This window comes from Diabrotica virgifera, chromosome 2 (genome assembly GCF_917563875.1).
Source record: "Diabrotica virgifera virgifera chromosome 2, PGI_DIABVI_V3a".
Classification (NCBI taxonomy): domain Eukaryota; kingdom Metazoa; phylum Arthropoda; class Insecta; order Coleoptera; family Chrysomelidae; genus Diabrotica; species Diabrotica virgifera.
The window spans coordinates 62,142,037-62,157,080 of NC_065444.1; the positions used below are offsets into that span (position 1 = coordinate 62,142,037).

A 15,044-nucleotide genomic window follows, 5' to 3' on the forward strand; every position below is an offset into this window, starting at 1 on the left:
TCCATCATTTAATGTTTTCTGGTCCTCTTCAACCAAACAACTTATCTTGTTCGCTTATAGTTTCAGTGATTATTTCTTTGGAGTCATTACATTCACGGATATCTTCTTTTCTCTTAAAACCTAGGTAGAGACAAGGTAGCCGGAAATTCCCTTAACAGTAATGCATTAGTTTTGTTTGTGAGTTATTTATTAATGATTTATTTATCTAAAACATCGGTTATGCACACCTCCATTTTTGCAACAAAACTTGATACGATAACATGTTTGTATGTTCATCTGTCTCGGCATGTCCTGAGTAACTCACGTAAAAGCTTTGCGAACTCCGTCTCGCAAGTCCTCATTCTAAACATATCTGTGTTCTCTAACCTCCTCTTTAAATGAAACCCCATAGTGCATTATCGCTCAAATCTGGTCTTCTTGGAGGCCAATGCATTGGTGCAGGACAGTTTGGAGAACCTCGTTCAATCTCCAATCCATCCGTCCGGAATGATTTCATTCAGGCGGTTGCGGATAGCGAAAGAAAAATGGGGCGGAGCGCCATCTTATTGAAAATAACAGTGTCTTTCTGCGTGAGCAGACAGACGATACCCTTTACTATACGCGCATGCGGTGGAACATTAACAAAAACCCAGACAACCAAGTTACGTCAATAGCGTCGAGCAAATGTCAGTTTTTGGTTGAATATTTACACGTCTTTGAACATTACGTCATATAGACGTCTTTTGTAGGTGATTTTAAATACGTAAGATTAATGACGTTAAAATACGTTTTAAAAACGTTTCATTTCAGACAGCCTAAGTCTGACGTCACAAAATGGGAGGAGCTTAAAGACTTATAAAGCTTATATTTGGTTAAATTGTCATAAGAAATTTTTCATTTATTGTGTACGTGCTTTGTGTGGTTAAATAAGACTTTTCGTTTAGATATTTAATTGAAGAAACGTGTTAAGAGATTTTTATTCGTTTTTGCTCAGGTGAGTTAGTTTAATGCAGTACCTAATTATTCCTCTTGAAAACCTTTTGAGGATATGTTTTTATTTGTTGTTGTGTTTATTTTCTATTAGTAAACTAATTGTGTGTGTTATCGAGTTTAATTACATTAATTTTTAGCCTTCTAAGATTGCTTTTGCACTCTACATGATTAACTATGAGATGGTGAAGCAAAATTATGCTAATGTATACTACTGCATACCTACAGGTATTATTCCCAACAATGCGTTGTTCATGATTCTTTTTGATATAATGGACAGCTTTAAATTAAGATATGCTGGATAATTTGTTAATAAATTATTTATTAGTTTATATGTTGTTTCAGTTTGGACCCAGTAAGTTATATATGTTGCATTGAGGGTATATTGTAATTCTATGCATTTTAGAGAGTCTTCCATTTGGTTTTACTTTTAGCCTATGGACTAATGCGTTGTTCATGATTCTTTTTGATATAATGGACAGCTTTAAATTAAGATATGCTGGATAATTTGTTAATAAATTATTTATTAGTTTATATGTTGTTTCAGTTTGGACACAGTAAGTTATATATGTTGCATTGAGGGTATATTGTAATTCTATGCATTTTAGAGAGTCTTCCATTTGGTTTTACTTTTAGCCTATGGACTAAATTTAAAACAGTTAAATGAAAAAATTGCAATAGCAACAATGTCTATACGAATAATTATTGTGTATTTTTAAAACCATAAAATGAAAAATAAATCTAAAAACGACGTCAAAAATTACGTTTTTGATATCACGTATTCACGTATGTGGGAAAAAATCACGTGACTTTCGACGTCGAAAAAACGTGATAAACTGACGTGGTTTGGTGATAAATATGACGTCTTTTCAACGTTTTGTAAACGTTATTTGGTTGTCTGGGAATTGGCGCGATGTTGAAACATAATAGTAATTATTATTACTGTAAAGGGACTTTCCGGCCACCCTGTATATCACATCACGTAGGTACGTCTACCTGAAATTTGAGATATAGGTATTAGGTATGTATAGCAATGAAACCATCTATTTTTAAAATCGTTTATAATGCGTATTAAAGAAACATTATTTTAAATATCTACATTAGAAATTTTGAGTATTAATATTTTATTGATCAATAATTATTAAACAAAGTTTAGGTCTTTTAAATTGAAATATAACATCCTGTCCCGTTACCTACCGGCCCAGCTACGGCCACGGCAATGCTTAACCCAGTGCATGTTATTGTGAACGGTGGATTCTCAATGTCACGGTGGTTATCATATTTTATCAGTAACAAAATTAATAAGTGATGCTTCTCCGAACTTTATCTAGCACGTGCTCGAGTTCAAACACAAATATAGTGAAAGTGTTTAATAGAGTTATGTCCAACGATGCAGTTCTTCGTGATATCTTTATTAAATCCGTGCAATCAGTACAACCGGAATATTTGATACAAAATGAAGTAAATGTGCATCAGCGCACTCTAACGGTGAGAGGTGAAAGTTATAATTTAAAACGAGCCTGCTATGTGGTAGGATTCGGTAAAGCTGTGTATGGAATGGCTTCTGAATTGGAGCGCATTTTGGGAAGTAACCTACAGAGGGGGGTTGTGAATGTGCCAGTAGGCATATTTGAAAAATATGAAAGGTAGGAAATCGTCATTAAATTTATCATTATCAAAAAAGGCATAAAGGCACAAAGTAGCACATTTTTAAAACAAAAATAATTTGTATAAAACGTTTTGTACTCCCTTGATACTCTTTATACCTAGTTCTGAATATTTTCATTTTGTCCATTCTTAATATTGTGTTGTTTAAGTTTTGGCGCCAGATTCTACCATACATATTAATATTTCAATCAACGCCCATACATAATAAGATGTAAGGCTCTATAAGGGATATTATGCCTCCAAGTTGATGTCTTCTCCAAAGTTATATTTATTTTATTTATAGTAAAATACAAATGACCTGCCTCTTGTGAATAATCCAGGTCGTTTCCTGATGGGATTACAGTTGTTGATTTTACATAATTTTTATTTTAACAATTTTCTAATTTAATTTAACTAACTAACAATGGCCCTAATCTATTATTATTTCTGAAAATTATTAATCATAAATATTTCTAATAAATAATTCTAATGAACAATTTTAATAAACAATTCTAAACAATTTTAATAAACAAAATAAAATTATTTTTTTTATTTTAATTTTTTTTGTGAAAATATAATTTTTATAGTGCTTCCAGTTCTCATTCTCAGATGAGAAATGCCAGCACTATTAATCTAAAAATAGTTAGAAATAATTGTAAGTGTAGGTCTATTCGACCTGAATAATATTCCCAGTGGTATTTCGGTGAGCCTCAGACTGAGATTGATTAATAATTTTTTATTTTTTATTTATTTTATTTTATTTTATCTTTGATATTAATTTTTAATTTTTTATTAAATGAATATTTATTTAATTATACCATTATTTTATTCCATATTTTTATACTTAGTTAAGAAATTAGCAGAAACAACTGAAATTGCTTTCAAAGGATTTCGATCAGGCCACGGAACAAACGACCATCTGCAGTTCTTTAAAACTCTACTCTACTCTTACTAGTGGAAACAGTCGCTACTATCAGTATGCAGAAATATAAATATACGAAAATGCGACAAGTGTAAATCTTCGAAAAACATCAGCGGAAAAATTTAAAAGGATAGAACGTAAAATGGAGAGATAAATTCTTGGAATAAACTTAAGAAATAGACTAAGAATCTAAGAAGTCCGTAGACGAACCTGAGTGGAAAATATTATCAAACGTGTTACAGGGGAACGATAGAAATGGGCGAGACATGTTGCAAGAATGAAAGACAACAGGTGGACAAAAAAATTGCTTGAGCAATTTTTTTGCTACCGGGCAGATAAGCCGGGGGAGACCCCCAACGATAGTCTGATGATCTTAAAAAAATTGTGACCAATTGGATAACAAAGACGAAGAACATAAGAAGATATAAATATCTGGAGGAGGCCTTTATTTAACAATGGACAAATCAGGGCTAATTAATGATGAAGATGGTCTTAAATTGCATATCTTCAGCAATGCAACTCCAGTCTTAAGCCAGGACAATAATCCCATCTTCTACCTGGTATACCTATTCCCTAAATTAGTTGAGAATTTCGAAGAAATGTGTATTGACTGCAGCTTTATGTTTTTTTGGCAGCCGTCTGTGTGAAACCTGCATCACCTCTTGATTTTCCTAATATACTCCACCCTCTATACGAAATGATTCAGTACCGTTTCCGTAGAAAATCCTTGCTATATATGCACATTGTCTTTGATGTATCGAACTTTCAACCAGTATACCATCCCTAATGTCGTATTGGAATATGTGGAACCACACAATTGTCTAATATTACGCTGCCATGACAGTTTATTTAGAGATACGTCCCTTTTATTTCCCTCCACTTTATAATATACTAAGAATTTCCACAGTTTTCATTGTATTCCTTCACTCAACCGTTCTCTTCAGTTATTTCTGTTTTGCCAGTCCCCTTTCTGTAGATGTCTTCTTTTCATTGCTTCGTCCACTTCCTCTCTGAGAGATCTTGGGAGTCTGTCTCTCTTCCTTCTTCCTATAGGATTCAAGGCTTCCTTGTATTATAAGGCGAAGTAGATAGTATTTAGGTTGGTTCTCTAATTATGTTGCAGAAGTTTTCTTGCATTCTCTGTTTTTCTCCTCTTTGTGGTGTTTATGAGCAGACGCTCTTAGGGGGGCTGCAGGGGAAAACTCATTACATAGCACAACAAACAATAATGGAGAAAGACTATGTAATTTAGCAGCGGCATTAAACATGGACATAAGTAGCACGAGATACAAACACAAAAACATACACAAAATAACATGTATGAGACCGGGAAGTCTGGAGGGGAATCAAATAGACCATGTACTTAAAAAGTCACACAAACAGTCGATAAATGACGTTAGATCTCACAGAGGGGCCAACATCGATTCGAACCATATGCTAGTGATTGCAAAATGTAAAATAAAAACAACAAAGAATGAAAGACGAAAAGTACAGGGAAGATAGAACGTAGATAAATTGAAAGAGAAAGGAGTAAAATGAAGATTTGTAAAAGAGGTAAATGCAGAGATGAAGTTCAAGGAGGAACAAGAAATGGAGGAACAGTGGAAAAAAATCAAACAAGGAATAAACAAAGCAGCAGAGAAAATGGTTGGAAAAATGCAAAAATCAAGAAGAAACAATTGGTTTGACGAAGAGTGCAAATTAGCAGTAGACGAAAAGAATAAAACAAGATTGAAATGGCTAAGCACAGGCAAAGAAGAGGAACGAGAAAAATACCAAGATCAAAGGAAAAAGACAAAGAAATTGTTTAAATCAAAGAAAAATTAAAAAGTTGACGAAATTATGAACGAGATCAAAACAGAAAATAAAAGACACAATTCAAAATCACTGTACCAATACTTAAAGCTAGGTAATCGAAAACGGACAGCTAATGTCGCCATAGAAGCAGAAACATGGCAGAAGTTTTTCAAAGAAATGTATCAAGAAACGGATATAGAAGAAGAAAGAGAAACGATAATAAACCCGGACAAGGTGAAGAAGATAAATTGACCTATACAGAAGTAAAAGATAAAATATGCAAATTGAAAAACGGGAAAACAGCGGGCGAAACGGAATATGTGCAGAACTTATAAAATACGTAGGTGAGGCACTATACAGAAAGATTTTTGAACTAATACAGAATATATGGAGTAAGGAAACAATGCCCGACGAATGGAAGATTATTGTGACAATCCCAAAACACGGAGACCACAGGATATGCAAAAACTACCGAGCAATTAATTTGCTCAATGTAACATATAAAGTAATGACTGGTGTAATTAGAGACAGACTAACAATATACACCGAACAAACCATAGGAGACTACCAGTATGGTTTCAGAAAAGGAAGATTTACGATAGATGCTATCCATACACTAAAACAAGCGATAGAGAAAACATACGAGTACAACGGGGAAGCACATATACTTTTCCTAGACTTTAAACAGGCCTTTGACAAACTAAGTAGAAGAATAATGATCCAAGACTTACAAGAGAGCAAAATACCAAATTAAATTATAAGAATGATAGAAATGAGGATGCGAGATTCCCAAGCAACAATAGACACCGGAAGAGGGAGAACAGGAATAATAAAAAAAAATCGGTGTGTGTACTCTGTACGCACGTAAGAAGTTATACTTCTATTATATGATTTCAACGAAATCAATATACTTTAAACAGTTTCTCTACTACTTTCCAAAAATTTTTATTAAAACAATACCAAAAATTAAAAAAATAAAAGAATAAAACACACACAAACTCATTGAAAAATGCCACAAATGATTTCTGAACAATAATTGTTGCCAAAAATTTTAATTAAATACGTATTTTCTGAAAAAAATTATATAATAATATACTTACAATCATAAAATCTATAAAAAAAAAGTAAAAAAATGATATAACTTGCATTGGGCTTGAACCTACTTCCCATGTATCCTGCCGTACAAGAGTCGAAGCGATTTCAAACTGCACCACCTTCGCGTATACGTCATGTGGGAATATACACAAACTGAACAACTTTTTGACATTTTGTTTATATGAATTTTTATTAGTTTGATTTTTGTCGAATTAAAATACAACAATATATAGAGTAAGAAAACGATACATTAGATGAAAATTTGTAGAAAGTTTTTTCGTATTCAGATTATGTAAATTAAAGCATTGCCTACTAGCGTAGCATAGCAAGTACTAGGTACTAATAGCATATAGCATATACTTGCTATAGCATAGCAAGTACTAGGTATAATTTTCTTTTGGAATACAACTGAAACATTTAGAATTACGTACCTGTGGCTTTTCAAAACTATTTAAAAAGTCACTATAATTATAAATTTGATTTTATTTCTGTCCTCACAACAATAAAAATTAATATATGTATTATACAACATTTTTGTTTACCGATAACCTCCATATTGAACAATTATTGACAGATCATTTCAACACCCAATCAGAGCCCGTATAAAGACTAATACCAAACCGTCGCTGTGCGCATGCGCGCAGATCAATATAAATTCACCCTCAATCTCAATCGCGCCTAAAAAAGTATAACTTCAAAAAAATTGAGTAAGACAAGGAGATGCGCTCTCAACGGTACTATTTATTCTATCATTACACAAGATTACAAAAAAGTTGTCAAACGCAGGAACTATAAATAAAAATGCAGTACAAATAATTGGATATGCGGACGATATAACCATAGTAGCAACAGATAAACGGACATTAAAGAAAACCTTCCAAGAAATAGAAAACGAATCCAAACTCAGAGGACTGGAAGTAAATGAAAATAAAACAAAATACATGAATGTAAGCAAGAAAAAGAAGACACAACTGACAAAATGACAATAGACGCACACAGCTTCGAAGAGGTTGAAACGTTCAAATATTTGGGAGTATTAGTCAACGGAAGAAATGAAAGTGTAGATATGAAAAGAAGAATTCAATCGGGAAACAAAGCATTCTACAGAAATAAAAAAAATTTCAGAGATAAGACGATAAGCCGAAACACAAAAATGAAAATCTACAAAACGACCGTAAGGCCAATAGTGCTATATGCTTTGGAGACATTCACATTAACAGCAAGAGAAGAAAAGCAGCTGAAAGTTTTTGAGAGAAAAATTATGAGTAAAATTCTGGGACCAAAGAGGGACAACGAAGAGGATGCAAGACAATAGATGAACCACGAAATACAAGAATGGATGGGTCAAGAGAACATAGAGCAATAAAAGTACAGAGAATTAGACGGTAAGGACATATAATGAGAAGAGAGAAAAACAATCCGTTAAAAGTTATAACCGAATGGATACCACCAGGTACAAGAACCAGAGGCAGACCTAAACTCAGATGGAGACAACAAGTGGAAGAAGACTTAAGAAGTATGGAAATTAGAAATATAGGAAGGAAAATCAAAGAGAGAGAAGAATGGAGAAAGGTGGTGGAAACAGAGAAGTCACACCAGCAACTGTAAAACCTAAGTCAGAATGGGATGATCCCCCACAAAAAGTATCTTCAAGTGAAAATAGCTTCAGCTTCCTCGGGAGCGTATTGGGACCGTGCAAGTTCGGCAAAGCGACCCCTATTTCTACGCTCTATACTAAAATTCGCACTTTTAATTATATTGGACAATTATATTAGTCCTGGTTACTGGATAATTGTCAAGGCCAAAGTCCAAAAAAATAATAAGAAGAAAAAATAAGATTCAGGTTATGTTATGAAAACGTCAACAATTGTATGTAGTAAATAAAATTAGTTATTAAAATGCAGTACTGCAAGCAAAATAAAATTAATTAAATTTACCTTTATATAATAATTGCATATCATATCAATATTGTGGAGCAATATATATTTTTTCTGCTTCATTGACAGAAGGTATGAAATATACGTCAATTTGACAATTTCAATTGACAATATGAATTATTTAAGATAGTTGCAATATTTCTCCGCGACTCGCGCACGGTCGTTTCTCGTTTCCCCTTCCAAGTACTTGCACACCGCGAATAGCTTGTATACAGGGTGATTGATTAGTAGGGTAAAGCTCAATAGCTCCGCTATAGTAATAGATAGCAATAAAAGTTAATAACAAAAATGTTAGCCGCCGTTGAGCTTCACATTACAAAATTAGTTAGAATATTACAGGGTGTTCGATAACACAGTGGCAGACCTAACTTATGTTTTTTTTTTAATGGAACACCCTATATTTTATTTTATATTCGAAATCCTGTTAACTTTTCCATCACAAAAATATAAAGGTTTGTAATGTTATATAGGGTATTTATAAAGTTATGACCAATTTTGTATGAAAATCGTATTAAGTTCAACTCCCTGTATAAATAAAAATAAGCACAACAGCAATGGTTTATTAATGCCATATTTTTTTACTTATTGTCAAAATTTTTAAGAATTATTGATATTGCTAATTTTCTTTATATCAAATACAGGGTGAGTCAAAACGCAAGTACATTATTTCCTCAGTAATGTTAAATGGAACACCCTGTATTTTATATCATTATTGAAAAGTAACATTAACGTACTTTAATTTTTATATAACATTCCCTATGCCCAAATTTATTGGTTTTCGAGATATTTTAATTTTTCAGAGCAAATTATTTTAGGTGTTTAAATTTATCTAAATTTTAAGTAAGCCATGACTGAATTGACAATTGAAGATTACCGATTATCAATCCGGTAATCAATGTAACACTATAGCAAATAAAGAAATAAAAATAATTTATTAGAAGATTTATTTAAAGAAAATTAGTAATAAATTTTACATAAAAACACACAAACACAAAATACAATATTTTGTGAAGACAATTAAACACTACTTTTGTATGTAAATGTAACAATGTAACAAATAAAGAACGAAACATAATTTATCAGTAATACATTTTGCAAAAAACATGTTTGAAAAAATTAGAAGCTACTTTTAATAAAATATTTTTAATATTTAATTACATAAGGTGTTCAAAATTATCTCCTAACACATTTATGTACGCCTAAAAACGATCATTGAATGAGCTACTTACTCTACGCAGCATTTGTAAATTAACACATCGAAATGGTTTCACCGCTATTCAGCGGTCCCCATAAGCGCGGTCTCCGATTGAGCGGTCTCAATACAGCGGTCCCCGTTTCAGCGGTACCCCGATTCAGCGGTGCCCGATTCAGCGGTCCCCATAAACGCGGTCCCCAATAGAGCGGTCTCAATAAGAAAATAATAATATGACAATGATAAGTAATTAGTTTTATTGTAGGATATTATTTTAACCTATTATTGTTTGAAAATATACAGGTAATCTAAGTATCTGGTATATACCCCAGTTAATAGGGAAAAAAATCATCGATTTCACATAAAAATGTTCTACAGGGTTTTCAAAGTTTTAAACGGTAGATGAGGGATAACTGATGATAATTCCGTGAAGACGTACAGCTGATTTTGCTTTTTTTTAACAATTGTAAAGAATGAAAAAAGCAGTTTTTTGACTATAAAACGTTTCTTGTACATTTTAGAGAAAAAAATGTTTCAAATAAATGTAGATCTTAAAAAGTTCTTTAATTTTACGGTAATGGCACCTTTCAATAGTGATATAAAATACAGGGTATTCCGTTTAAAATTACTGAAAAAATAATGTACTTGCGTTTTGACTCACCCTGTATTTGATATAAAGAAAATTAGCAATATCGACCATTCTTGAAAATTTTGACAATACGTTAAAAGATATGGTATTAATAAACCATTGTTGTTTTGCTTATTTTTATTTATACAGGGAGTTGAACTTATTACGATTTTCATATAAAATTGGTTATAACTTTGTAAATACCCTGTATAACATAAAAAACCTTTACATTTTTGTGATGGAGAAAACAGGATTTCGAATTTAAAATAAAATATAGGGTGTTCCATTTAAAAAAAAACAAACGTTTGGTCTGCCACTGTGTTATCGAACACCCTGTAACATTCTCACTAATTTTGTAATGTGAAGCTCAAAGGTGGCTAAAATTTTTGTTATTAACTTTTATTGCTATCTATTACTATAGCCGAACTATTGAGCTTTACCCTACTAATCAATCACCCTGTATATATATGAGCAGACGCTCTAAATTCATCATTTGAAGAACACCTTCATTGGAAGTGTGCGAAACCCACGATATCTTTAGAATCCGTCGATAGCACCATAATTCGAATGCTTCTACTTTGTTTAACATTGTGGTTTTTTACGTCTATGTATTACAATTATACAATAGGATAGACCGCACATAACATTTCAGGATCTTCTTGCGAATATTCATCGACATGTTTCTGTTGCATTAAAATAGTTTCTAGGTTATAAAAGCCTGACGTGATATTTCGATCCTGGTTATTGTCTCTTCATCAGAGTCACAATTTACATTTAATCCACTGCCAAGGTATTTGAAATCGTTTACTTGTTCATTCTTCTTTCCATTAAGAGAAAGAACACCTTGATATATATTAATCTTTCCAACTGCCATCCACTTTGTCCTTGATCCTTGAAATGTTGATTTTAAGGGCTCTCTGAAAACTTGCTTCACTGACAAGATTTCTCTGTCATCCAAAGCCTCCCTAAAGATTTTTACGGAGTGTAGATTAAAAAGACTAGGTGACAAAATAAAACAATGTTGTACTCCACGTTTGATGGGTAGTTTTGTTTTCACACAATTTTGAAAAAATGTGAAAACTTTGAATTATCCACGTCCGTCTGCCCGTCCGTCCGTCTGTCTGTCTGCCTGTTCGTAAATACAACTCCTCCGCCATTATACCACGCAGATTGACAAATGAGGTATCAAATGAAGGCTTATAATCCATGGATGGTACTAAAGGTGAGAGATTTTACATAATATGTACCGTTTTATTTACTGTTTTAAAGTCACCGGAATAGTACAAGTGATATATTATTCAACGCGCCTTAGCAAGACGAGAACAAATAAATACTTCCGGTTTCATGACTGTCTGCCGTCTGTCCGTCCGTCCGCGAATATAACTTCTCCGTTATTAATACGAAATAGAATGACAAATGAGGTGTCAAATGAAAACTTATATCCCAAGGAATGTATTATAAATGAGAAATTTGGCCGCGGATTTCCGGTTTTAGAATTAAAACCGGAAGTATCGTTTTAAAGTCACTGAAATGGAATAAGAGATATATTACTCGACGTTCCATAGCAAGGCGAGAACAAGTGTATAATTTTGGTTTTTATATCATTTCCGGTTAAACAGTTCTAACCGGAAGTGCCATATTATAGTCGCAGAAATAGTTCATGTGACATATCAACCTACGTGTATTGAAAAGTCGAGCTTGAATCTTTAGTTCCGGATTTGAAGTCATTTCCGTTTAAACAATAATAAATTATGACCGAAAGTTTAGTAAAAATGACTCAAAATTAGTAAAATAGTATATTAATCGACGCAGAGTTACACGAAGATTTCAAATATCGACTTCCGGTTAGACTTTCGATCATTTTGGGTGAAAACCTAGGACTTACGAAGTCAAATTACTTGTTTCAGTACGACTATCTCTAGCTTGGATAGAGGCTATTTTATTTTGGTTGTAATATAAATAGTATTCTCGCACTCTTATATCGTAGTGGTCATGTCCTGCTGGACGCAAGCAATCAAAATGTACATTGCGTTTTACTGTTCCTCCTTAAGGTACTGTTCCCTCTCTTATTTCTGAAATACACTGTATAATAAAAACAAATATTAAGTGTTATATATTTTTTAGATTGAATATATTTAATTTAAATAAAATTAACATGAAGTAAAACTCCCTAGTGTAGTTGGTATATTTAATAAAAATTCTAAAACATTTTTTTATTAAATATACCAACTACACTAGGGAGTTTTACTTCATGTTAATTTTATTTAACTAGATGGTATACAGCCAACCTTCGGGTATTATCCCGTTTTTAATTTAAATTTTTTTCATAGATAACAAACGATAACGTACAAGAAAATGTAGAACGCATAAGTTTTACAATCAGTTCGACTGGAGCCTCATTAAAATATATTCATTTCAGAGCAATAGGGTGGAAGATTGAATATGTTGAGGGTGCCAAGAATAATCTACCTGACGAAATGGCCTTAAAGGGCGCCGAGATGATTAAGGAATTGGCCGAGAAGTTGAACGAAGATGATTTATTGATTGTACTCGTATCAGGTGAGTTGGCAGACGTGGAGTTATGACGATTCGACCTAGTTTACTGCCGAGTTAGCAACATGATTTATTAGACTTATGAAAATCGTATTTAGATTTCAATCATTTCTCACTTTCACCTCAAGTATTTATATAGGAAAAATGATTTGATAATGCAGCCGACGCGGTTTTTGTCACAGACGTTATAAAAAATCTGCTGAGGCCTACAATCCGTAATAAAAATTATCTTATACATATATATTCTTCTTCTTCTCGTAACAGGACGAGGTCCTGTTTTTTCTATCATCTAATTTCTTGTGACGTTCATATCCAGCAATAAGAAGTAGATAGATTGATAAATATAATGAGGTGGCTTTCGGCCTATTCCACTGCACTAGTGGCAAACAATTTGACTTTAGAAGTAGTATGGGCATATAAGATGCTTTATTCGGCTTGAATCTACTGTCCCAGAGATTCATGGAAATGAATCATGTCATGTAGGTACCTGCTTATGTTTTGAATACTTTACAAAGATATTTGGTAAGGTTCAACATAAAAAGCTTGTAGATTTATTAAAAAGCAAAAATATTGAAAATCGTGATATGAAAATATATCTAATCTATGTAAGAGGTGACAACCAGAACACCCGAGATATCAAAATACAGAGAGGAGTCCGCCAGGGTTGCGTGCTATCCCCACCACCGTTAAATGTCTACAGTGTAGCGGTATTTAAAGTAGTGCTCTCATATTCAATAGAAGGAATATCTATTAATGGAGAAGTTTTGAATAATACACGTTTTACAGATGATACAGTAATAATGAGAGATAATAAACAATGATTTACAGAATTTAAAGCAACGCACAGTATTTCAATTATAACAAGCTAGGTGGACAAAATTATTTTTTATCATATTTACATTTGTATCGAGCAATTAAATAATTTGTTAATAAAATAAAACATTTTTATTAGTTAAAAACTGAATCACAGAGGTCTAGAGACCTAGAGAAAAATCAAAAAATTAAAAACAAAGGTTTTTTTATACTTAGTACATATACATACAGTAAGCGCCAACCTACTAGCTACATAGAAACATTATTATTACAGTCCTGGACCCTTCACTTGTTGCAATGTTTATTTCTAGGTCTACGGACGTTTAGAACGTCAGAAAATGTATACAAACAGAACATTAACATAGAAAAGTTGACAAATGATAGATCAGCTGTATTAAATAGAGCTGATCTAATTTTAACGTTTATAGTTGTCATTTTGTTAAAGTTGTGAAAGTTTTAAAGTATTGTAATGTTCTTGGTGTTTGAATAAAGTTATTTTAAAGTAGAGTATTGTAGTTATTAAGGTACCAAGGGTATTATAAGGATAATAACGCTTGATATCAATGGTGTATAGACCGAGGGCCTTTGGCAGGAGGTATATACGTTGACCGAAAGCGTTAGTATTATAATACCCGTGGTGCCTTCAACGTTTAATGTCAGACTAAATTATTCTTTATATGAAAAAATTTTAATGAATTTTGAATTAATTAGTTTTCAAATAAGTACATTTACCAGAAAGAGTCGTAACGTAATTGTGGTAACCATAGTTTTACTAGAGTTTTACTTGTCAACTTGACGGTATTTAAAGCGTTATTTAAATTTAATAGTTTAACTCGTTTCTTGACAGTAACATGACAGGGATAAAAGTCACATCTGAGAACGGATAAGCATAGCAATTAGGTACCTACCCACGTGTCTAGTACGGTGGCTCTTACTGTATATAAATATCCTCTGATGATGACAATAATTAATTCAGATGTGCTTTCTTCATTCTGAAGTAGGCTTGACAGAGGTCGAGACTCTACTGTAGGAGCTGTAATAATCCGCTTTAAAACCTCTGGGTACAATTGATCAGCTTTTTTTAATTTCTTTGAGGCTATTCGTCAGTGGATCAGATGTTATGATCAACATTGAAAATAAACCTGTAGTCGTGGCAATTGCTCCAGGAACCTGCGACAATCTTTGTTCCTTGCTTCTTGAGCTTCTTTTGAAAGCTGCTTAAGTGGAACTAATGCTGATTTGATTACTTTCATACTATATGTATAAGTATTTTATGTACAGTGGCTTGCATATAGTATCATGAATACTGGCTAAGATAAAGTTCTCTGGATTCGAGAGAGAAATTTTCAAATATCTAAAAAAAATTTATGCTCGAGTGTGCTGGTTATAAGTTTTATTATCAATGGAAAAGGTGCAGTTATTACATATAGCAAATTTAGTCCGGGTACAAAAGGGTACAATTCATTACCATCATTTGAAAGTTATAAAACG

General features: G+C 32.7%; 1 protein-coding gene across 1 annotated transcript in view; it reads left to right on the forward strand.

Annotated features, from left to right (window-relative positions):
* Positions 1-2,253: 2,253 nt before the first annotated feature.
* LOC114326255 (glycerate kinase) overlaps positions 2,254-15,044 on the forward strand; it is a 125,523-nt gene continuing 112,732 nt past the window's right edge. Inside the window, exons 1-2 of the mRNA XM_028274566.2 lie at positions 2,254-2,615; positions 12,607-12,746. Of these exons, the coding sequence (XP_028130367.2) occupies positions 2,278-2,615; positions 12,607-12,746 (478 nt within the window). The 5' untranslated portion in view covers positions 2,254-2,277. The remainder of the gene's footprint in view (positions 2,616-12,606; positions 12,747-15,044) is intronic.